Source organism: Falco naumanni, chromosome 10 (genome assembly GCF_017639655.2).
Source record: "Falco naumanni isolate bFalNau1 chromosome 10, bFalNau1.pat, whole genome shotgun sequence".
NCBI classification, from domain to species: Eukaryota; Metazoa; Chordata; class Aves; order Falconiformes; family Falconidae; genus Falco; species Falco naumanni.
Window position 1 is genome coordinate 27,141,278 of NC_054063.1, and position 25,137 is coordinate 27,166,414.

General features: G+C 50.3%; 1 protein-coding gene across 3 annotated transcripts in view; it reads left to right on the plus strand.

Annotated features, from left to right (window-relative positions):
- Positions 1 to 19,741: 19,741 nt before the first annotated feature.
- PMEPA1 (prostate transmembrane protein, androgen induced 1) overlaps positions 19,742 to 25,137 on the plus strand; it is a 52,384-nt gene continuing 46,988 nt past the window's right edge. Inside the window, exon 1 of one of the 3 annotated variants that reach the window (XM_040609220.1) lies at positions 19,742 to 20,283. In XM_040609220.1, coding sequence (XP_040465154.1) covers positions 20,181 to 20,283 — 103 coding nt within the window. In that variant the 5' untranslated portion in view covers positions 19,742 to 20,180. The remainder of the gene's footprint in view (positions 20,284 to 25,137) is intronic. The other 2 variants (XM_040609221.1, XM_040609222.1) reach the window with 2 other exon arrangements.

Here is a 25,137-nt window from a genome sequence, read left to right on the forward strand (position 1 = left end):
TGCTTTTCAGCTTGCAAGCTGAAACTTCAGGAGCATGATTCAATTCATATAGGACTTTTTCCCAGCAAAATATGGAATGATTTGTGTTTTCTCGGTAAGGCTTACAAATACCTTTCCCCATAATCATATTCATAGATGAGCATTACTAATATATTTTGGCATTTTAAAGCACATCCTTGAATTTACTCTGGCAACTGCTATACAGCTGAACACAGAATCAGGGAAATCTATTCCGTGACTTATCTGCCCAGACTCCAGTAGCATTCCCTTTCTTTGTGATTGTCTAACAGGAAAAAAAAAATGGAAAAGATCCCAAAAGCCTCAAGTTTGGAGCTATGAAAGGCCTCCTGAGATGTTTCTCAGATACTGGCACTCAGACAAGTGACTGTGTCAAAAACCCCAACAGGTCTATGTACAAAACATATCAGTCCCATCTGCTGGAAGGATGCCACCACCACTATCAGTATATTAGTTCAGCCATTTGGGAGAGTAAATGTCAGTGTTTTTAACTTAGAAGGGTCAGGGCTGTTAATGAGGCTGCCTGTCCACAGCCAAATCCCCCCTGTGTACATGATCTGCGGGCGCTTCCCTATTTCCATTTCCCTTGGAGAGATGGATTAATATTCCAGCCCAGCCACACTTGGGTTTGGTTTGCTGTTTGTATTACATCTATATCTGCAGTAGTTAAATGCTGGTAGGTCTTCAGGTCTGTTAAACAAATTATGAGAGCCTTTAACCATCATGTACTAGGCTTGATCCACCCCACCCCCCCCCAGCCAGCATGCAGATCGCTCAGGTGTGAGCAGAGAGAAGTGAATAAGGCTTCCTGCCAATCCCCCTCTCCAGCACAGCCAACTCCCTCGTTATCTGGAAAGGCGGGGGGTTAATTAGTATGTATTAGTGCAGGGTTTAACAGCAGTGCCCTGGCCCTGAGGATAGAGCTGTGTCTTGTTTTCTCATCCAGGTCTGGTTCCTATTTCCCCAGGTGCCTCCAATCTTTCTGGAGTTCCCTGCCCCACCTTCCTGCAGCTCCCCCACCTTTTAAAAAGGCTTTTTTTGGTGTTTTCACTAGAAAACTCCTGATAATAGATGGACTGAAGCAAGAGAGAGGTGTAAGGCACTTTATTTTTCAAAAGAGCTTAGAGGTGAGTGCAAGTTTACTGGGATTTGAGCTCTTAATTAATGTGGCCCTTTTAAGAAGCATCCCCTTGCTGCCCTTTGCACAGTCCAGGGGTTTATTGAGCATCCTGCAGTGCTGGCTTTGTTGTAACCTTCTCCCCTCTGCCTGCTCTGCTATGGTGATGGATCCAGAATGCGTCCCTGGGACCTGGGCTGGGGGGTGTACACCTGCTGTGCTTGTTGCAGGATCCTGGTGAGGATGGCTGTGGCTGCCCTCTCCAGGTGCTCATGCCAGCTGAGGGGGGTGGAGAGAGGAATGTCTCTGCGGGGCCAGCAGCAGCTCATGCAGTGGCTCTAGTGGCAAAGTGAGTGGTCAAAGTGGGTGAGGAGCAGGCACCAAGGTGGGGGAAACCAGAGGTGAAGAGCTGCTATTTAGATACATATTATGCTGTATAATACTATTCTTAAAATGGCAAAGCCCAGGTGCTGCATATGTGAGCAGATTTTATCTGCTGTATCAATACAGTTGCAGCAATGTGTGAGTGTACTGTATTCAATGCTGTAGAATAGCTCCCATGTGCCTTTTCCTACTAAGTCTTCATTGCCAAAAGAAGTGTGAGTTTTATTTTTTTTTTCTTTATGGGCAGAGAGCTAATATGTGCTAACTATTTTCCCGTAAAATCCAGTGGCGACAAGACTTAAAGGCAGTGTTGCTAGGTGAGACTAGCTATGGGCCACAGCGTTGCGCAAGTGAAATGGTTGAGTCCCTGTGGTTATTTCAAACTTGCTATTGCTTTTTATCTGCTGAGTTAACTTAAAAACCTGTCTCAGCACCTGTTCTGCTTGTGCAAATGCACTTCACTGGGACATTCATCCCAGCCTGTGTAGCCAAGCCAGCAGAAGTTTCTAGTTTAGCCTGTCCTTCATCAGTCAAGGGGACCATCTCTTCAACAAGTGGAGCTAGGCAATTTGGCTGGGTTTTGCAGAGTATCAGCCCAGGCTGGTGCAAACCCAAGATCATTTATCATCTGGATGTATGATGGATGAGGTGATATGAATTGGTGGCTTTGGTCCATTACTGTTGGAACCAACTGATCTCCTTACTGGCAGCCTCAGCGGGAAGTCTGGGAAAGACTCTTTGTGCCCTGTGGCACCTTTCCCTCCTTGCAGAAAGCTGCTGTCCTTTAGTGGGGACTGCGAGCTATCAGCACGGTGACCCTTGAGATTCTGCTGCCTCTACATCCTGGAGCTCTCCTACTCTGCCAGAGCTCAGTGGATGCTCCAGATTGCCTGCTGTGAGGCCCAGAAGCTGGCTCCCTGCTGACTGATTGCCCAGGACCCCCAGGCAGGTGATGCAGATCCCACAGCTACTTTCCAGCCTGAGATTTGCATGTCTGCTTAGTGGCTGGTTTGCAGCACTGAGGTATTTGCATTTGTGAGAGTGTCTTTTTTTCTGCCCCAGATCCCACAGCGAGCTCTGCTCAGAACTGCTGAGTCTCGCATGCAGCGCAGGCGAGGCTGGCTTGCTTGTGCAGCTCGCTTGGTGCTTGGCCACAGCTTTGGCATTTCAAGTTAAAGTTAGATCCCTGGCTTTTAAGGTCTATTCCAACCCATTTAACTCCTGAGCTTTCTGTGGAAAAACAAGATGGGAAATATAAAAGCTTACATCAGCTCCTTTAACTCCAAGTAAATGGGAAAGCTACAATAAATTTACAGTCAGAGAAGGAGTCATGCCTTATATGAATTCTCACTTTGTTCAAAGACAGTTTATTATCAAATGATGATTTTTAGGTGACAGTTGTTGCTGTGGTGTTTTGTGCTGTTTTTATAATTATTACTACTTTTTTTGTTATACAGCACGATTCTTGAGCAGATACTCAAACAAGCAAGATTGGCTCATCATTTCTCTTTAATTCCACATCATGTCACTTTGGAAGGGAAATGGCTTGGTAAAAGCCAGAGAGTTCAGATGTGATGCTGGCAGATCGTTATGAAATATTCACAAGACATTTAGTTTAACTTGGTGCTAATTGAACACTGACAGCACAAGTTACTCCTGCCTGCAGCAATAGTCTATCACGTTTAGGCAAGTGGCATTCCTTCCCCTTTGATGCTCTCCTAGATAGGAGGCTGCAGGGAGCGCAGTTAACAACCATAAACACTTGGGCAGCAGCAGCAGAGACAGATCCTGCGCTAGGGTGCAGGGAGAATCCTCCAACGCTGGCGAGAGTTTATTTGCACAGGGGCTGTGATAAGAAGACTTCAACTCCCTCTGAAAATACTCAGTATTATGTGAGGGGTGAATTGAAATTGATATCGGTATTATTATTTTTTTTAATATCTTCCTTGGTGAAGGCACTTGAAAGCCAGGCGATGTGCAGATTGCCTCATGTCACTTTTCTGAACCCATGGCCCCAAAGCCCTCCTTGCCCTGGGATAAGGAGGTTTCCAAGGCAGTTGTAGCTATGCTGGTGTAACTGTATTATTTTTTTTTTCTACGAAGACGTGGCCTTACTTACTACTTTCATTTTTATTTCTATAGCTCAACATTCTGTTTCCTGATATTTGTAAATTTGTTTATTTGTCAGCTCAGCTTCCCCGTGGACATTTAATAACAGGAATCTTCCTACCATTTTAATTGTCTCTTATTCCAGAGCCAAGCAGAGTTTGAAACAGTACTGATGCCATCATTTTAGTCATCAGACATGATGTGTGGTCTAAATAGCTTGGATCAAAACTCAGTACCCAGCTTTGCCTGAAACCCTCTGCCCATCTGTGGTTTAGATGCAGTCATCTGCCTTGGGTGCCTCAGTCTCCCGGCTATAGAGAAAGGCCAAGTTGTTAATCAAGGACTTTTCTCATCTCGCCATTTGGGGGGAGTTTGCTCCAGGCTCCTCCTATGTAGTTAGCACAGGGGGCACACAGCGGGAACGTGCAGGGACGGCTGCCTCGGTAGGGACCACACTCCCCTCTTGGCACCGCAGTCCGTGCCAGCCACATTTTGTCACTCTCAGTGTAGCTGCAGGACTAAGTGATTTCTACTTATAGCAACACGTTAGAGAAGTGACCCAGAACATTTTTAATCCACTTGGGGAAACATCCCCATCTGCCAAATTCACCTATCCCGGGGAGTTAAAACTGGAGATGGAGTCACATATGAGAAGGTGTTAATGAAGCTGTAACCGAATATTGAGGTGACAGTGCCTTAGATTACGTGAGTTCATCTAGCAAGTGGCATGGTGACACGGAGCTCTGGCATGAGCACTTGCTGGCTGCAAAAAGGCAGGCAGCGGAGCAACCACCATGACTGACCAAAGCAGTAGTACAACTAGTAGTGACCATCCAAGAGCTGCAGCAGCTCGAAGGAGTGAAGACCCATTGCTCAGTGCTTGTACAAATGCATCCCCTTCCCCATACTCCCGAGGGGAAGCTACAGTTGGGTGTAAACAGCCAAGGAGGACAAGTTAAAATGTGAGTAATACTGCAGGGGCAGTAATCGCGCACACAGTGGTGCTGAGGCTTTGTTTTGCCCTTTTACACAGAAATCATTGGAAAAGAGGAGTGTTAAGATTTAAAGGAGGCAACTGTGACTTCTTTGAAACTTGGGGTAGGGCGAAGGATGGTCTCTAAGCTGGGCAGACTGGAAGCAGCAGCTGATGACTTACCGTTGGGGTGATCCCCTCGTCACTTACCTCCAGCATCAGGACTGGCGCCAGAGGAGAGTCTAATAGGGATCACCCCAAAGGAGGTTCTGTCTGAGGTGGGGGGCACCCAGCTGGGATTGTAGAGACGGGTGACCAGGTAAATATAAGCAACTGAGGAAAAGATCTTTTCAACAGCAGGAGGTCTTTTCAGCCTAAGCAGCATCTGGATATAAGGTCACAGCGGAGCTGAAAGCCACAGAAACTGAGCTTTTCTGCCCTAGAGTGTTATGCGAGCTGGCTAGTTGCTGTAGATAGTAATCTGCTGTAAAAGCCCACCTTGCTTTCAACAAAGACATGGTCTTAAAAATATTTTCAAAATCCAAAGCTGCGATGCTGAACTGAAAGAGCTCCTCAAGTTCCTTTCTGTGAATGCCTCCCCACTGCTGGATTGCTGAGCATCACTCTCCTGGTAACACTGTCCTTGGGAGGGTTGAATAAACTTCCAGTCCCTCTATGTCTGTATAAAACATCCTTAATGGAAGCAGTGGAGGGAGGAACATGAAATGTCCTATCCACAGAGTCCAGCTCTGACTGGCTTCCATAAGCATTGCTCTTCAGGAGGGAAAATAAATGAGGCTTTCAAAACTGTTTTACTTTATTAATTTCTTTCTGGGGTAGAGCAAGGCAAATAGACAGTGGGAGGACTTAGCTGATAAAAGTTTTTTTTAGCTTTTTTTTTTTTTTTCCAAGGCAGAGAATACCAGAAGATAACACAACAGCAAATTACTGCATATTTTAAACCCTTGTAGCTAAACATTCCCTTTTGGGGCTGCGCCAGGTATCTCGTGGTGCCAGTGAAAATGGGATACAGATGTTCACTTGTTTGGATGGAGACACTGCAATAATTCATGCCTCCTACGAATGATAGGACGCCTCATGCTCACAAAAGAATACCCTGATATTTTTGTCAGTAATGAGAAAATATATTCTCTACCTATATTAAGGAAAATAAGGCCAGTAAAAACTGTGAAGCACACTTTTTCAGCTTCTAAAACATAACGTCTGTGTAGTGACGCAGCCTGTGCCGGTAAAAGTGCTAATGCCACCATACTAACCCGAGGGTGTCATCGCTCAGAAGGGAGTGAATCTGTCTGGGATGGGTATACAGAGTGTTAAATACCTGCTGCTAAATGTGTATGAACAGAGGACCTGAGCTTGCAGAACAGTGGGGGTTTGGGATGTTGTCTGAGACTTCACGCACTCACACCCCAACTGCAGCTTTGAATACTTGCTTATTTTTGTAAGATGAATTTAGGTGCTTTCAAAATGTTACCTCCGAGTTTGAGCTCACTTGTGGTGAAAATAGTCTCAGTAAAGACCACGGTAACAGTGTTCAGGAATGTGATCTGACTGTTTTAATGGACACAATGGAAATGGGAGCTGTATACCCGCAAAATACATAGGGATGGGGTAGGGAGAAAGGCGAGCTGAGCCCAGCGCGGCAACATAACAGCAGGGCTGACGCTCACCTTCTGCTTTTTCATGTGTAGCACATAACTGCAAAACTGGCATCTGCCAAAAGAATTTGTTAGAATACTTGCACCGCTGGTTTCCCCCTGTTGTGCTGCTGTCAGGAGAGGTACAAACAAACAGGTTCACACCTGCTGTATAGCTTCAGGTCGAAGGGATGCATGTGCAAATTTGGCAGGTAGAAATTGCACTCTTTAAATTAGGCTCCACTTCTTGAAATCGGAGCTCTCTGCTCTCCCTGCCTGCTGTTCTATTTTTTCACTTTCTTCTTGCAATGCCCGTATTAAAATGAAGATTTTTTTATTTTTTTTTTTAAACAACTTAGTTCATTTTCATGGTGGAGCTGTAACCACATCCAAAATCACACTTCTGGGAATCCAGCACTGATGTTGTATGAAGGTTTTAAAGGTGTGCACAATTTTTTCTCTCTCCCCCAAAATTTATTTTCTCAGTAATTTTTATGAAGTGGGTTTGGGCTTGACACAACTGGTACGGTTTGGGATGTAATGACTTATTCTTCTGGTTTATTTGGGAAGCATTTAACCATTTGCTCACAGTTTTCAAGTTGTAGATTGACTTTTAACTGAAAAAATCTCATTTTGAAACAAAAAATCCCTGAAAATCTTTTGATTCAGTAGCACTTAAATGCAGTGTTTTATTTCTCTAATTATTTTTTGATTATTTTTCTTGGCTTAAACCATTCACCAGCTTTTATTTTTTTCCCCCAATTTAATGAAAAGTTTGGCATTCTGAAATGGCATCTTTTGCAGGACTGTTGACTGATTGTTTTTCGCTGTTATTGTTTACTACACTGGATTTTTCACATCAGTGTAGATCATGGACAGCCCTAGCTAGCCCTACACGTTAGGGTAGTGGGTTTTTAGTCCTCATCAATATGCAGACCGTTCAGAACTTTCCAGGGGAAATGCAGGTCCCTGGATAGCAGATTTCAGGCTCCTAATAGCTGAATACCTTTTCTCCTATCTCTGTGGACCCCTTGGAGTCCTCAGCTCCCAAGAAGTTCACAGAGCACAGCTAAAAACTACTTCAGGTTCGCTCCCACTTGCTCACATAATGTAGTAGCTTAGCAAATACGCACTGCCCCACTGGTATTGCTTCAGTGGAGCTAGTCTCAGCCAGAAATAAAGGCAGGGTCTATTTTTTTCTTCTGTAAGTATGTTCAAAACATGAATTTCCATGAGTTTCCAACATAAGACCTATATCTGCATGGTAAGTAGAGTCACTTTCACTTGCAAATGAGGTTGGATCTGCTAAAAAATCTGCTAATTTGCAATAAAAATAGCATCCATCTTTGCTCTGCAAATATAGCCTCTTTGAAAACTGTCCCATTTTCAGAACTGTAGCAGCTTGTAGGATGGGAGAAAGGGGAAGGAGGAAATACCTTGCATTTGAAGTCACTTCGTATTTCTCCAGGACTATTTCACACACCTTTAGTCATTATGTTGCGTTTTGTGTTGTCACATTAATTTTCACAGCAACAGACTGATATAAACATTGTGACTGCACTGCAGAAGCAGGGGAAGCTGGATTGATCGGGAGGGAGAAGGATTTGTTCAGACATAAATATCTCCTGCCATATTGAGGGGAGTTTAAAAAAAAAAAAAAAAATGGCCAGCCAAGAAATTGCTTTTTTGTAGGAACGTTCTGTTTCTCTTCTTTCTTACCCCCACTCCCCCGCCCTTTTCTTTTTAATGTGTGCTTCAGTGTGAGAGACCTAGAGCAAGGAGGAACCAAGTGGCTATTTAATGAATCTGGGATGCTGAATGCAGCTGCTCTTCCGGGGGGTGAAACTGCAAGGAATGGAAGACAAGGAAGGTGAATGTGTATGCAGAAGCTGGTATTAAATAAGGAGCCCTGGTCATGTAAGGTCTTGTTGGGGAAACTGCTGACTTTCTTGCAGGTTAAATGCTTGATGGAATTGCAGAGTCAGGCTCTAAGAAAATGAGGACATACACCAAAAAACCAGCACCTCAGCACAAAAACAGGTGAAAATGCCAGGTGCAGGGAGGAAAGCCAGTGCAGTATCTTCTATCCCAATCCTCTTCACCCAATGAAGGATGCAGAGATTGCATAGAGAAGAGCAGGTATTGTACCTATAAAGCAATGCCTACCTGGCTATCCCTTTTATCCCCTATGTATTGGGTTGCTATATGCATGTCTAGAGGGCTCCAGACTTTCAGAAACCTCCTGTGAGGGCGGGATGAGATGGATTTCTTGCTAGGTAGTTTTCCTGTTGGTGATGGTTCTTACAAGAAACTTAGTGCTCTGGGAAGCATGTGGCACTAATCTAGGATTTGAGTAGCATAGACAGTGTCAGTTGTATCTTCTAAGATACAACTCTGTATCTTGGAACTCGGTCTGTAGGACTGAGACCCTCCCTGTTCTAGTACTGACATCTGCCTGGCTTGGCAATGCTGCTTTTGGCCTGCCATGGCCAGTGTGATGATGTTCCATGCAGGCTGGAAATGTTCCCAGTGCTCCCATGGCTTTTCCTTTCAGGGAGGGGCTGAGAGATGCCTCCGCTTTGGAGCTGATGATTTGAGTTCTCTGTTGCTCTCATCACTGCTGGAGTATTTTGGGCTAGAGCTTGTGGAACTGGTGTAAGAAAATAAATCCACCTGTATGGAGGAAGTATGAGGAAAATCCCAGTATCTGATCAGAGGGTTTGGCAATAAGGATGAGATGGGTGGCAGCTCTGTGGACACCTTATTGCTCACACTCCTGTGCTAAGGCCAGCTGTAATGGGTCACACCATGCTTTGTGCAGTGTCTGAGCCTTGAACTGAGGTTTCCACCTGGTATGTCCAAGTTTCTGACACCAAAAGCCTTGGGTGGAAACTTGCTTATGTCTGGATGGCTTGCAGCAGGCACAACTCTTAAAAGAACAGCTAATCGCATATTCATAATGGCACATACAGTACTTGAGAGAAGCCCTTGATTTCTACTGTGGTGGGTCTGGAAATTCACCTCTGGCCATGCTCAGCGACATCTATCCCCAGTCTCTGAAGAGCATGGATCAAGAGGAGCTTTTTGGCCCTTTTCCTCTGAGAAAGAACCACTAATTTCTTCAGTTTGAGCACTTATTATTTTTTTTTTAACCAAAGAGCATGATACAGCTCTATACACCAGTTGGAAGCAATGTAATTTGTGTCATGAATACTAATATGTGTTTGACAGTATCCTATAAATTCAACATGTTTTGAAGAGCGTTTACAAGAGTTGTAGGGACCATACTTAAATTTTTCCCCTAGTTTTTTTTTTTTTTTTTTTTTTTTTTTGTTTTGTGTTTTTTTTTTTTTTTTTTCAATTAAAAGAAAAGGAAACTAGCAAGAGTCTATATTTGTATCCAAAACAAATACGGCTTGGGTCACTGCAAGACTTCTGCACGCCGTGCTAGACCTGGGTCTACAGCACATTCATTGATTTTTGTCTCCATGAATCACCCTAAAGCTATAGGCAACAAAAGCTGAAGCAATGTAGATGTGATTTCTAGTTCATTTGTTGTTCATTAGAAAGATTTTCTCTCTCTCATTTGTGGCACCCCTGCTGCTGCGTGTTCATTAGGAGAATGGAATGTATTCCAAATATTTCCTAGCTCTGGCAGGGCAGATGGTGGAAAGTAATTTTCCAAACTCTTCTGGAAAAGGGGGGAAAAATATACCCAAATAACCCCAAGTCACCCCCTGAACACCAGAAGAATTTGGTATTTGAGTGCAGACGTGCCGTACACTTTCTGTCTCTCTGGTTGTACAGTGCTGTGTGTTGAAGTGGTGGGAAGTGTGTATGAATGGGAATGTATCACATTACATGTGGGATGTTAGCAAGGCTGGGATTTTTTTTCACAGGAAACTGCATTTGCAAAGAGCGCACAGCAACATGCGGTACCCTAAAAGATGTATGTGAAGGAGTGAGCAAGATTCATTTCCCTAAATCTTTTGGGCAACCCAATGCCTAAGGGAATCCCAAGGAGGGAGGACAGAGCCTGGGCCATGCTCCAGTTTCTCCAGCCAGCCCTGCAGAGAGGCATGAAGCAAACTGGAAGCTCCTCAGCTGTCCCATCCCCTGCCCTTCACCAGCGCGGGCAGAAGGATGTCCAAGTGCTCAGACAATGGTGGAGGAAGCGGCTCTGGCTGCGTTTCCCTTCTGCTCCCGGGAGAGCAAACAAGCCAGGGCCAGATTTAGCTCTTGGATCCACATGAAACATCTCTGTGCCGGCTGCTCCCTTCCTTCATGCTCAGCCTCTTGTCACGGGAGTGGAAGTCGCGCACACACACACAAGGGGAGCAGAAAAGCCAAGTCAATGTGCAGCAGGCAGAGCTGGGAACACAATGCGGGTGAAACAAAGAGCAGGGCTGTATTTACTGCCTTCCCGGTGCCATTCACTTCTCGTGCTTGGAGCTGGTTTCCTCTTTTCATGAACCTCTTGACCTGCAGATCCCTCTCCTCAGCAGACAGACCCCACATACCCTGCCTGGATCTTCACGCCTCTTCAGAACAAACCAGCAAAACACTTTGAACACAGAGCCTGAACTGTGTGTTTGCATGGAGGCTTTAAGCTCCTTGGCGCTGGCACCTGGGGTTCCTATTTGTTTTCCAACTCCTGAGGACAGCAGTGGTGCTCTCTCAGTCAATACAAACAAACCAAGAGAGGCTTGAGGCAGTGCGGTGGAGCTTACCCGAGTGCCGGCATCACCAGGGCTGTGCAGTGCTCTGGCCTGTCGAAGGTGCCTCTGGCACCGATTTGGGCTGTACCCCCAAAATCCCACACATGAAAACCTGGCAGAATAAGGAAGTTGCTCAAAAGAAGGGCAGCAATCGCCCCCCATCTGTGCCACCGAGACACCCAGCCTTGGGGGGAGGCACTTTGACAGCTGCTGTAAAAGCCCCTCAGATTTCCAAAGCCTGCTACTAGCGATGGATTTTCAAGCCCCCTCTTCCTGCAGGCACTTGGGCGTTGCAGAGCGTGTGGGTGCAGGTGGAGGTGTTGGGGCCTCTCGATTCATTCCCACGGCTGGGCCTTTGGGTGCAGATCTATGAACAAGCAGCTCACAAGCAGATGCTTCAAAGGGCACTGTGGAAGGGTGTACCCCCGAGCACCAGGCAGGAGACCGCCCTGAGCCTGCCCTCAGCTCCCAGGCAGCTCTGTCCCCTGGTGCCCGACCCTGTGCTAGGCTTGGTTAAGCATTAGTAGGGTTGTGCATGTTGTACGACGGCTTTGCGGAAGCGGGGTTGTGCAACAGATGCCTTTGGTAGCTGCCGTGACCTTAAAACCCATTGCTCAGTTGCCTCGCAGGAAAAATCCGAATTCCTTCCGAAGAGCCGAGCACTGGTGCCCTTCGGGAGCTGGCTTTTCCTTTCTGGCTAGCCAGAGCTTCCACCCACCGGGACTGTCTCACTGCACCGTGTCAGCTGAGATTCCGGAATTTAAGCTACATCTAATACCTATACCTGTATTTCTCACAGCCTGGCAGAGTTTTAAACTCCTGTCAGCTATGGCCAGTAGCCTTCAGAGATGAGCAGTGGCTGTAATTGATTCATCACGACTCCTGATAATTATTTTTTTTTCCTCAATTGTTGCAATATACTTGATTCCCAATTATGCTCTGGAGTCAAGCTTCTTTTAGGTAATTTACAGTGTAGCCTAGGTATGTGTAAAATATTTACCACAATTGTGGTTTTAATTAAAATGCATACAATACTACCAAAAGGAGAGAGGGGGAGGAAGGGAGGTAACCCAGATTAAGGTTTTTTTTAATTGTTTTAATAGTGAGATTTGTTTCAGTGAGAACAGGGCATATTGGTTTCCTTGGAAACATTGGCGATGTATTAGCTGTATAAAATCTAGCATAAAAGATTTGCGAAAGTGAAGCCTTTAGGTTTTAACTGATACTATAACTTTTCATTTAGAAAATCAGATTCACATGTGGCCCCCAAAGTCCCGAAAAGGTGTCTTTGTTTGTTTGTTTTCTCTTAAACCTTAAAATTAATAATTTCACAGATTATCAGAATCATTAGAAATCTAAAACTGTAACAGCAACAACAACAAAACCCCTTCAACAATTCAATATCCCTGATTCATACGATTTAATTAGATGTGCCTGTAAGTTCTCTTTGTGCTCAGGCTCAGGCAAGACTCCATGTGTTTTTGAGAAAGTACAAAGATTTGGCTTTTTAGATGTTCCAATCAAACTAGAGATTATCGATAATGGAGCAGTAGGTGCTGTTTTATATACACCCATGTCCGGTTACTTCATCGTACACAACACTGCTACCTGGCTATACAATATGCAACACACTGCAGCCAGCTTCACGTCCAGAGAATCCCTGTGGCTGCTGCTCACCATCAGCCTCACACAGAGCCTTGGATGCCTCTCTTTTCCCTGGTGTATGTCTTAGGAAGCGAGTACCCCGAGCCAGCACCGTGGAGCTGCAGCACCCCAAGGCATCCCGGCAGGTCAGGGGCATGTCTTAAGGCTGTTCTCATCTGAAGTCAAAACGTTTTCTTTTCATTCCCTCTGGAAATCAGGCTCTTATGATCAATTTTGGCTCTTTCATATTAGAAAATCAAGCCCTGTGAGGGAGGATTCAGCTGCCTGCAGTTGAGTGGGACTGAAACAACCAGCACTAATATCTGTGATTCGCCTCCGAGGCCAAGCTGCGATGGCACGGCACATCTGGGGACCAAGTAGCACAGAAACTCCCTTTTAAACAAAAATGGGGGGGGGGGGGGGGAGGGGGGAAGGACTGCAGATAAAGTACCAGATGTAGGATGTTGGGCTATCAGAGAAGAGAATGGACGGCTTGGTTTTAGCACATAAGACTAATCACTCAGTTGAAATTATTTCAGCAGCTGAGTAAATAGACATAGGGAAAAGGCATTTATGGGAGCATTTGTGCTCCAGGATCCTCCCTCTTTCCCAGCCCTCCTGTCTGTTTGTTTTCCTGTCTCTTGGGTGTTGCAGCTTCCCAGGTCACAGGTTTATTGGGGAGCAGCTGTGCGGTGGGGCAGCCCACACGGCCCGGGGCTGCGCCGCTGCCCAGCGAGCCGAGAGCAAGTTCAACATCCCGGCCGGCAACCAAGGGCCTCGCCGGGGCCCTTCGGCTGCGGCCATGGCTCGCTGCACCCGTGGCCATGGCCACTGCAGCGCGAGCTCGGCCCCGAACACACGCGCGCACCCCCGTCCGCTTCGCCCCCGCCCCCCCCGGGCGCAGGCGCCGTTCCCACCGGTGTTCCCAGCGCCGCTCCCGGGGGTCGCGGCCAGGCGCCTCGCGGGTGTAAAGCAATTAAAGCCTGAAGGGAACCACCGCTCGGGGCAGGGTCCTGGCGGCGGCGCGGCCCCCCCGCCCAGCCTTGCCCGCCCCGCACCGGGCTGGACCCCCGCGCCCCGGGAGGTGCCGCCGGATGCGAGCGCGCGCCGCGGGCGTGCTGCCGGCTTCGCCGCCCTGCGCGGGAAGCCCCACGCATGCAGAGCGTTTAACGGGCACCCCCCTAGCCCAGCACGGCCGCCGCAGGCACCCCGGCTCCTAGCGGCAGTCGTGGCGGCAGGACCCCGGCCGGGCCGGGCGCGGGGCTCTGTCTCTTTAAGGCGGCGGCGCGGGAAGGCGCGAGCCGCACCTTTGTCACGGCCCCGGGTCACCGCGCGGTCACGGCCCCGCCCCACGTGGACTTAGAGCCCACATGGCCGGGTGCGCCCCGCCTCCCTCCGCTGATTGGCTGCCTTGCGTCCGGACGCTGGCTCTCCCGCTGCTGATTGGCTGAGCGCGCGCGTCATTGACACGCGGGGGGCGGGGCAACGCCAGTCCGTGACAGCGGGCGCCGTCTGGGGCCGCCCCCGCGGCGTCTGGGGCGGGGGGGGGAATTTAAAGGGGCAGAGCGGCGGGGGGCGGCCGCGGGTTTCGCCTCTGTGGGCCGGGGTAGCGGGCACGCGTGGCAGGCTGCGACCCCGCTAGGCGCTCGATGAGAGCTCTGAGGGGGCTGCCCTGGGACGAGCCGCGGCAGCCGCGGTGTGAAGGCGTTTGCTTGGGCGTGGGGTGCGGGGCCGGGGAGGGGGCAGCACCAGGAGCCGCCGAGGCCAGCCCCCGGGCAACGAACCTCCTGTGGGAGCCCCCCACCCACGGGGTGAGGAGGGCGAGGGCTCGCCCTGGGCCGGCTCCGAAGGGCATCCCCATCACCACCACCACCCGCCCCCCCCCGGCTTCCTCCCCTTCCCCGTGGCAGGGCCACCCCGGTGGGCACCGGCCGTGATAGGTGGGCAGCACGGGGCAATAGTGGCATTTGCCCCCACAGGGCAGGGCTGCCCGGCCTGGAGCTCCCAAGGCAGAACACCACTGGGCAGAGCCTGGGCTCCTCTGGTCCCTCCTGTCATGCAAGAAACAAAACCTGAACACGGAGCAACTGTTTTTTTGCAAATACGATAAGTTCAGGTGGCACTTAACGTGTGGTTCAAGTTCATGTATGGCACTGCGTGTGGGTGTCTGTGGGCACCAGGTCAGGACAATGCAATCCATGAACTGTTTGCAGCTGCTCCACTTCTAAACTGCTCTCCAGAAGGAGCCGGCAGTGAAGCTGCTGTGAGTGGTTCAGAGCTGGTTTTCAGAATTACTCAAGTGCTTCCTCGGATGAGATTGGAGTCTTCACTTCAGTACGTCAGCTCCCCGTCGGGGAGTCCACGGTCACCCTTGTTCGCTTTCCAGTGTGCCATTCCTCTCGCCAAAATGCCTGTTGTTCCATCAAGGAAACTCGGGGATTTTTTTTATGTTTATGCATTTAAAACTCTTTCTTTAGCACTGTTTTATTTTACATCTGCCATCCTGGATTTCCCAGCACGAGAAAATGAAATGTTTTCAGCTGGGGAACTGTGAATTGAGGGTGATTATTTTTTGTTAGTGAAGTGATATATTTCCTACCAGTGCCTCCAATAAAATGTAAAGGTAGGGTGGAGTCTTTCCAGTGACGTTAGCTGGAGTTATATCAGGCCCCAAATGAGACAGAATGGGTTGGAATAACATTTTGGTGGCTTCTGTAAAAATTTTCATTACAAATACTCATTGACTTTTTAGCCCTTCTGGTTGGGAACAAAACCTCCTCGACGGGACCCAACCCAGCGCTGTGCAGAGATGGAAAAAAGCACTTGGATGGCAGCAGTGACCTGCCGCGGGAAAGAAGGAAGAGGGGTCCTGGCCTCAGCTGGGGAGGAGGGGGAGAGCAGGGGGCTGGGGAGGGGATCCCAGCTAGCAGGAGGGAGGGCAAGGGAGGGTATTTCGCCACCATTTAGGTGGGATATTGTTCAAGATAGGTTACTGACACTGAGCAAAAGGGGTGAAGTCTCCGAAAGAAAATGATTCTGCCGTTGCAAACAAGGATGAGGGCTTGTCTACCAAAGATTTAATCCACAGTATCCTGTAGACTTTAAATCGTACCTGAGATGTAGCCGTACTGACTTTCAAAGGCAAACAAACCGTTAGCTAAGACTGGCGAGCATCCGTGTCCCTGCCTGGCTTTGTTCTCGGACGCAGCGGAGATCTTGTTCTAATTGTTGGGGAGAAAACGCGAGTTTCTGGTACCAAACAGTTAAAAAATATAAACTTAAATTAAGAGGTTAGTCACCAGAAAGTGGAAACCATGTCTGGAATTGTTAGAAATAAAGCTTGCTTGAAAATAAATATAGAATTATTCACCATGGTAACTATTGCCCTATTGCGTTAGTGCATATCGATTTAACATTAATCCAAAGACTAATGCTGTGAAATATTTGGTCTCTTTAATGGACAACTGTTTAGTTAACAAAGCTTTGGGGAGTTGTGGAGTTTTTTGTTTTGTTTTTCCTTAGATCGCCTCAACCACTTTTGGAAGAATATGATTTGACTTTTAGGGTTACTTATTTCTCACATGGATCTCTCTTTCCAATTACATTGTATGAATTTACCCTTAGTAGCACGCTGTAATGATTGTGCGGGGTCGCTCAGATCTTTAACTAAACTGTTGCAGTGAGGAGTAGAAGGAAAGATTTAAATGTGGCTGCCCAGGGAAATGCCTGTACTTCTGGTCTGGCAACGAGTGAAACTATATTATAGTCCAAAACCTTGCCAGAGCAGACTGATTTTTCCGTGTCCTTCAGTTTGTCCAAGGACCTCAGACGTTACTGCAGCTCCTGCGCGTCCCTTTCCACGGCTGCAGAGCCCGAGGCACAGCAAGCAGCCCCGGCTCACCCTGAAATTTTGTGGCAAAACCAGGGAGCGAAGGGAGATCTCGCAGTGCCAGCCTCATCCTGGAGCCGTCAGAGGTGTCTCTGGGGAGAACATAAAAAAAAACTGAAAAAAGCAGATCAGTTACAGAGTACAGGAGCCAAAATCAACAAAAGTGTATTCTGGAAGTATCCCCCAGCTGAGCAGTACTTGCTGCTGGTACAAAAGAAACTCCTACAAACGGCAGTGGGCTGGAGGGAGAATAGCGTTATTACAAAGAACAGGGTGAAGTGTTTAAGTTAGCTGATGTACTTTTAATTTTTACAAGCCCATCTGGGATGACTTTAATTATTTGTTCTTAAATCATGGTGGAAAAATGCTGATTGTTCTTAAAGCCACATGAGTCGTTCAGATGAAATCGGGATGGTGGTAAACAGTGCATTTTTAAACCAGCATCAACTTGCAAACAGTTATTTTCCTTTTTTTTTTTCTTTATTTTTAAAGAAGGTTAGGCAGATGTGTGAACTTGCAGCAGCCTGCATCTGAAACTGGAGCCTTTATCCACCAAAGCTTTGCAAACTTGTGAAAACTCCCCCCAGAACAAGCTGACTGATTCACGGGGTGAGGGTGGACGCCTTTTCCCCCACCAGAGCCAGCTCTTCCAGGGCTCCAGGCCCACCCAGCCCCGGCCTGCTCAGCCCTCAGTGCCGGTTAGGGTCTGTGAGATGCCTCCACCAAGTTTCCTTCTGCCACGGCGCCCATCCCCAGCTCGTCCTGCCTGTAAACAGGTCTTTGGCCGTGCTCTTCCACGGTGCTGCCCTCTCTGCCGTTCCCTGGGCCCATGATGCGGTGCCCGGCTATGGAAGGCAAAGCCATGCGTGTTGCAGCAGAGAGAGCCCAGAAGGACTCTGTAACCCACCAGTCAAGGAACTGGCCTGCCACAGAATAATAATATATTACTTAAAGCTGCACTTACTTGCTTAAGACCATTTAAGAATGCACTGTGGCTGTGGTTTAAAATGCACGAGTTCTGAATCAAATGAACTGTGGCTGCATCCGCACAGCTGATGTGCTCGGAGGGCTCGGCAGCAGTGGCGGGGCTGGTGTCCGCCAGCATCTCACACAGCACGAGGAAGCGTGCAGTGTTCGCCTTGCCTTAGTCATGACAGTGCTATGCATTGTAAGTGCAAAGGACCGTGCATTGCAAGCTGGTGGCCTCCCTTTAGCTTACAGCCACCTTTTCTGGCCCGTCAAGCAAGGTCCATTGGAAAAAGGGTCTCTAATATGCAGCTGCCAAGTGTTTGAAAAAGAAAAAAAAAATATTTCCAGCTAAATAAGAATAAAAGTGGGTTGATTGATAAAGCTACCTGAACTGGCGTTAGTCTTAAGTTATGACCGTGTGCGTGCCTCACTTTAATTTTCAAGCTGGCCCTTCTGGGGCTTGCGGGCTCCCACCTGCCCGAGGCCCGCGGCCCTGTAACAGGGGTGACGCTGCTTCACGTTGTCATGACCCATTTCTAGAAATTCGCCTGGCACAGAAGAAACTTGAGACTCCAGGAGCAACCTAAAGGAGTCGGCTAGAAGGCCGGTAAGAATTACCCCTCCTGTGCTGCCGATGAGGAACCTGAGGCTGGGAACAAAACACAAACACACGACTGGAAATGCTTTGTTTCCAGTTCTAGTGTAGATTTTTTCCAAGCAATTGCCCCCCCCCGCCCCCCGCTGCCAGGCCTGCTCGCGAGCCCCCACCTCTGGTGCCACCCCTGGCACCGCTGCCCGGCGTTGGGGGCAGGGCACTGGTGTGAGAAGTCACCTCTGCTCTGCACGGGGAAGCACAAACTTCTCAAAGCTCGTTTCTATCTGAGCCGCACGATCCTCTTCCGTGTTTCCTTTGGATTAGTAATTGTTGGGAGTTGCCATCTGTCAAGTGGCAAAGAGTAAAAGATTAAACAACCTGGCAATTCCTTGTTCCTTCTCTTTGGGCATTTTCGCAGGACCGGACGGGGCCGCAGGAGCAAAGCGCAGGCGCGTATTCAGCAGTGGTTTGTAAACAGTCATGTAGAAGCAAATTCCATTTTTTGGGAGGTGGAAATAAAGGTTAAACCTTACCAGTGAGTGCCAGCACGCCAGACCTGGCTCCCGGCACCACCATTCTGTGGTGTGCAGAGCATTGTACAAGCTGTGGGCTGGGAGCCTGTCCCCTCAGCGGTGGCTTCCCGGCAGCATCTCTTGGGAGCACAGGCCCAGCTGGGGACTCTTCAGACACTTCCAAATCCTAAATCAGAGCTATCAAGAATGATGGGAAAATATGCTTTCTTAGAAGATAACCGAAGCTGCCTTTATCTCCCAGCCACAGGATTCACCAAGGATTACAGGAGCTGCTTCGCACCACTATGGTTAAGCATGTTTCAGCATTTTCATTATAAACCTCTGTTTTCACAGGTTTATTTCCCAGATAAAAAAAAAAATAAATCTGCCTTGACTAAAACTGGGCACACCAAGCACTTGGAGAAGAGACGATGGCTTTTTCCTTTCCCCTGTCTAAAATGTGAATGGGGTCACTCATTTCCAAGCGGGCGGTTTGAAACAAACCCGGGGATTTCTCTGCCTGAATCGCTCCTGCGCCGTGCAGAAGCCGCGGGAGCACGGGCAGAATTTTCACCCGGTTCAGCCGCGGCCAAATCGACGCTTGCAGGTCACCCCCCCCCCCCGACCCCCCCCCCCCTCCCCGCTTCTTTTCCAGGCTTTCCCACTTTTTCCTTTGGAGCGCTGCGTTTGGGAGCGGCCGGCGCCAGGCTCCGCGGCTCTGCGCGGCCGTGCCCGGGGCCGAGGGGGCGTCGGGGGGTGCCCCCCGCAGGGCGGCCGGGCCCGGGCGCTGTGGGGCCGCCGTGCCGTGCCGTGCCGCGCTGGGGGGCGGGGGGGGGGGCGGCCCGCGCGTGCAGCTGGGCCCCGCGGGCAGCCAACGCAGCAGCACATCTGAGCGCGGGGCGGGTGGGGAGACCCCCGCCCCGGGAGCCGCCGCGGTGCGCGGTACCTGACCGGCGCCCCCGCCCGCGCGCGGCCCGGGGGGCCCAGCCTGCACGAGGCAGCGCGGATCCCGCGCGGGGCAGCCCGGGGCGCGCGCGCCCGCCGCCCCCATCCCCCCCTCCCGCCTCCCTCCCTCCTCGCCCGGCGGCGGCGCGGGGGAAAGGGCAGTCCCCGTCTGGCGCTGACGTCACGGAGCCCGCCCGCGGCTGGCGGCGGCGCGCGGCCGCGTCCCCGTGGCCGTGAATGAGCGCGGGGGGGCGGGAGCGGAGCGGGAGCGGGGAGCGGGCGGGCCGCGCTCCCACCGCGCTCCCACCGCGCTCCCACCGCGCCGCTCCGCCGCGCCCCACAAAAGTGCGGGGTTGCGGCGGCCCGGCCCAGCCCAGCTGCTTCCCGGGCCGGAGGGGGCGCGGAGCAGCCGCCGAGCCGAGCCGAGCCGAGCCGCTGCGGGGGGCGCTGCGCCGCGCCGCGCTGGGGTTTTTATTTCCAATTTTTGATCGCAGCTGCATTTCCCTCCCCCCGCCCCCCCGCGCCGAGGAGGAGCCCCGGCTTTATGTGGTGCTGCCCGGAGAGCGCTCGGCGGCCGTGAAGTTCTTTGTGTCGCCGTCGCCTTCTTTCTTTTTTTTTTTTTTCTTTTTTTTTTTTTTTTTTTTTTTAAATGTATAACTTAATGGGTCTGAACAGCACGGCCGTAGCTATTCAGCCCAATGTGTCCTGCACATGCAACTGCAAAAGGTCTTTGTTCCAGAGCATGGAGATCAGTAAGTACTTGTCCTGCTGCCGCCGCGGGGCCGGCCCCGGCCTCCCCGGGGGTGGGTGTGAGGTGCGGGCGTGCCCCCGCCGCGGGCACGGAACTTTCCGCGGGGGCTCCCGGCAGCGTCGGGACCCTGCGCTGCGCTGCGCTTTCCCGGCGTGTAAAGGTTGCTTCCCCCCCCCCCCCCCCCCCCCCCTTCTCCTCCGTGCGAGCTCTGATCGCTCATCTGTTGCTGGTGGGATGTCTGGCGCGGGTGCCACCCGGCGTGACAGTGCGCGGCACCGGGACGGGGGCGGGCGGGACGGGCTCAGCCTCCCCCGGGCTCAGCCTTCCCCGGCTGCCCGCGGAGCGCGGCCGCTGCCCCTCGCCCGGCATCGCCGTGCGGAACCCCCGCTCCGCCCCGCCCGGGCTCCGGCCCCACCCGCGCCCGGCCCCGGCCCCGCGGCTCGGCCCCGGCGATGCTCCGGTTGGCGCAGCCCCTGCCCCCGCGCTTCCCTCCCCCGGGGGCGATGCCGGGGACCCCGGCCCCGGCGGTCTGCACTAGCCCCGCTGTAAAGCCCCCCTCTCGTTACTTGGTGGCGGGGGGGGCACTGCTGTCCGGACAGCCCGGCTCACATTTGGGGACCTGTTCCCCTGCCCCCAGCCGCCGGGGGCTTTTCGTTGCGAAGGGCTACTCGCCTTTTTTATTTATTTTATTAATATTTCCCAATTCTCGCAGAGTAGCAGTGAGTGCAGTGCCTGACCTAAATACCCACTACTTTCCTCTTTGCTCTTTCCCTCTTGGAAATGGAGCGCAGCGAGGTGAGAGAGAATATTATTGCTGAGGCGAGAGAAGGGAGTTAATTTTTCTGGCTGTGGAAAGCGAATGGTGTTTTCTGTAAAGGGAAGGTTTTTTCGAGGCGTCTCAGGCTGGGTGGGTTCTCAGGGTTGTACCCCGCTTAACACCTTCTTCTGTGCCGGGAAATCTAACCCCAGCACAGACTAATGCAAAATGGTCCAAAATGCAAACTTGGGAAAGAGTCTGGTTTTTGCATCTATTCCTGGCATGGCGATGGGGCAGCTCGCGCTGGGTGCGTGTAGGGGAGAGTCAGCTGAGCTGCGCCTGTTCCTGCTAGTGCAGGATTTGCCCCGTTACCTCCAGCAGGGTTGCAGAGCAGTATTTTAGAGCCAGCATCTGTCCCTTGGTATTTTGGATGGCTTTTGTCCAGTGTCATCTGCCTTTGCCTTCTCCAGTTTCATCGTTCTTTAATTCAGGTGTCTTGAGTCCTGGAGAAGGTCTGTAGGCATTTGTATACTGGGTACTAAAATGCATTCGTTCTGAATTTTAGCATAAACCATACCCTTTGTACTGTATGCACATTTAATCTTGATTTAATCTCATTCGTGTTCAGACAAAACTAAGCTGGATTTGCCTGATTTTATTAACACTACCGGTACTGAATAGACCATTATTCTTCCCTGACTTTAACAGGCCGGGCTAGATGTGCATACCAATAGCAGTGTATAAATAATGAAGATACAGTTCTTTTTTGTGTCAGCTGGTTGGTGAACATAAACTGTGTCCCACAGAATTGCAAGGATGAGAGACTTTACTTTGTGTCTGATCAAGGCTCATGATTATGATAAAAGTTGTGAATTAAAATGTATAACGCCTTTTGAAGAAAAAGCTTCTCTTCCTGTCCAGCTCTTGGCTTAAGGTTTTGTTGGAACAACTCAGACTTTTGATTTCATTCCTTGACTTTTCAGAAATAGTGTATTTTAGATTCCCCCCCCCCCCCCCCCCCCCCTTTTTTTCAGCGTATGAAAGGCTTGGTAGGAGGCAGGTGCCGGTTACAGGTGAGGGTGTGAGAGGCTGGGGACAGAGAAGTATGCTGGAGGACACCTTGCCTGAACATGGATGGGGTTGGCGGGAGCCTCGTGCGTGATGCCATATGGCTCCCAAGGTCCTTCCCCGGCTTTTATCCGCTGCCACCACTGTGCCTGTCCCCCTGTGCCAGCCACTCGGCTCTGGGGTCCTGCCACTCAGACGCTGAGTTCCCATTAGCTCCCGAGAGCCTTGGATCGAGCTCCCTTCATGCTGCCCTTCCTTATTTTATTTTCAGATAGGTTGCTTTATCGCCGGTGTTATTTATTTATTTCCCGCTGATGGCGGGCAGCGTTAGCTCACCTCCGTGCTACGGGAGGGCTTTGGTTGCACTGCAGGGGCTGTTACCTGATCGCTTCCTCCACCGGGGTTCCGTGGAAAGGATAGACTTGAGCCTCCCTGGCATAAATTCATTATACAGCTTTTTCCCCCCTCCAGTCGCTTGATTTTATTTCTCTTTTTCTAATATGACTTTTGAGGGAACCTCAGAGCAGCCACCACCAGATGCTGTTTAATTTTCTAGCCAAAAGTTACCATGCAGGAATGCTTCAGGAAAGTGGCATAACTGTAAACTCTTTTAATTTAACCCTCTAATTAGGTTAACTGTACAACTGATACCCAAAAATATTTCTTTGCAGGCTTTATTCCGTATGGCAGGCTGTGGCGCTGCGGTGGAGGAAGCAGCTGGTTTCTGTGTGTGGTGCTCCCAGATTAGGATTATAAAAGGGCTTTTTGGGGGCGGGGGCGCGGAGTCTCCAATATGCCAGGCGGTGTTAAGCAGCCAGACGTCTGCGGCAGTGGTCTCTAATCGCTTCGGCTGGGTGAAAGAGGTCAGGGGTGATTGTCATGGTGGAAGAGGCTGCAAATAACTAATTATTTGGCGCAGGGAGCGGAGCAAGGCAGCCTGCCTGCCTCCCACCGGCTTCCCGGGGCAGCTCGGTCCTGCTGCCGGCTGGGTGGGAGCGAAGCACCCGTGCCTGCCCACTGTGGCCAGCGCCGTGGCCATGGTGGTGGGGGACCTCACACCTACCCCAGGGTGCCTTCGCATCCCGTGGGGGCTCCTCCTGGCTGGTCTGACGCCAAGGCTGGAGGTCCTGCCTCTGCAGGCACCCGGGCATCCCTGCGGGAGGGTGGCTTAAGGTGCAGGTCTTGGCTCTGGGCTGGGTGGCCCTTGGCAGAGGCTTTGCTCGTGCGGTAACGTTAGCCGAGGCATTCGGGGGTTTGAGAGGTGTCACTGCATCTCCCCGTGGAGATGAGACCATTCCCCGTGCTGGCAGCAGCACCCTGACGCTGGTGTCGCCGCGGCGTGCTTGGCTGGTGGTGGACTGGGGTGAGTGGACCGTGAGAGCGGGTTTCTGTCCAAGCGCGGACTTCTAGGTTTTCACATTCTTTGGTTTAATAACAAACCAAACGCAGGTGGCTCAACCAGGGATCACATCTCCTTTCCACTTCAGCCTGCCTTTTTGGCAAATGCATTTCTTTCCTGACGCTGTGTCAGCGGCAGTTACGGCTTCTTCCAGGGCAGAGTGGATAATAACGTATACTTCTTTATTCCCCCCCAAGTTTTCCTCCAGGAGGTAGGGACGTGGAGGGAAGCCAGAGCTGCTACCAGCGTTTCAGCAAGCTAGAGAGTGTTTGCACAGAGGATGTTCAGTTTGTGGCATCTCAGTTTGACTTCAGCCAAACCGGGGAGTTCCCTGTGTCTGGCTTTGGCTCTGTGTCCATGACAGGCGCTGCTTTTTGCCGAGATCAGCATCCCAAGGTACGACTGAGGAGGAGCAAAGCAGGGATGGCTTGTGCTTATGGTGGCCTGAGAACTGCCTGTGTGTGCCCTTGGCTGTCCCCAGGGACCCTGGCTGTCTGCAGTCCCAGCTCTGCTCCCGTACCCAGGGCAGCAGGGACAGTCCTAATTCCCTGAGCCTGCAGAGCACAGGGGTCGTACAATTACAGTTTATTTTGTGCCTTCAGGCAGTGATTTTAATCTTAGCGTTTTATAATCTGTGTTGAATTGGAGAATGAAAAGACACAGAGGAGGAAACGGAGGGAAAATAGTCACACTTTGGGTTTTTCCTGTGGGTGAACACCTGGGCTGTGTGATGCTGCACAGCAGGACCAGCACACATGGCAGCAGAGGTGATCCTGTATAGTCAGGGGTGACCATATATAATGTGGAGACGAGATGTGGCTAATTCTTCCATTTCAGTCAGTATCAGGGTATATTCAGAGGAGAATGTTTGACACAGCAGGTCCTGTCGCGTTCTGCCAGGAAGCCATCCTCTCTACCCCTTGAATAAGCCGTTGCTTTGCCTTTGTTTTATTTATTAGTATGTTTTCAGATCCTGGTTGTGAGAGGACTGGCACTGAAGGGCATGTGGGAAACAGCAACCGTGTTCCTTTCCTTAAAGCCAGGAATTCCCAAGGTAGTGCCTGGGATCACCTCTGAATTTTCAGGATACTGAATTAGCCGAACTACCTCTGCTTCCTTTGCAGATGGAGAGAAGAGTACCTACAAATGTATGTTCTTACTTCATTTGCTGTTGCTCACCAACTATACTCGTATTTTTAGATTTCCCAGGATGACAGTTGGTGGCTGGATAAATCCAGTTTTAGAGTGGATTTGTAAACCTAAATTATAAATGGATAGATGTGAGGAGACCTTTCCAAGGGAAGTACCAAAATACATGGTGTCACTAATAGACAGTAATTATAATCCAGCTTCTTTCCTTGGTAACTCATTGTACAGTCATGTCTGTTGGTCTTGTTTCAGGTAATAGCAACCGTCAGAATTTGGTAACCCTAATTAGCTAAAAAAGGTCATTTATTTGCAATGGCATTTCATGTAAAAACTGACTACCAGTCTGCTAACTGGAAGGAGATCCCGTGTGTGGTGTGTGGTTTGTCTTATCAGATCCCTCAAGTTCTCCGATAACACGGTGCATCTGTTGTTGGTGTGTTTCATCAAAGTAATAAAGCGTGGCTGGAAAGCTTGCGAGGAGA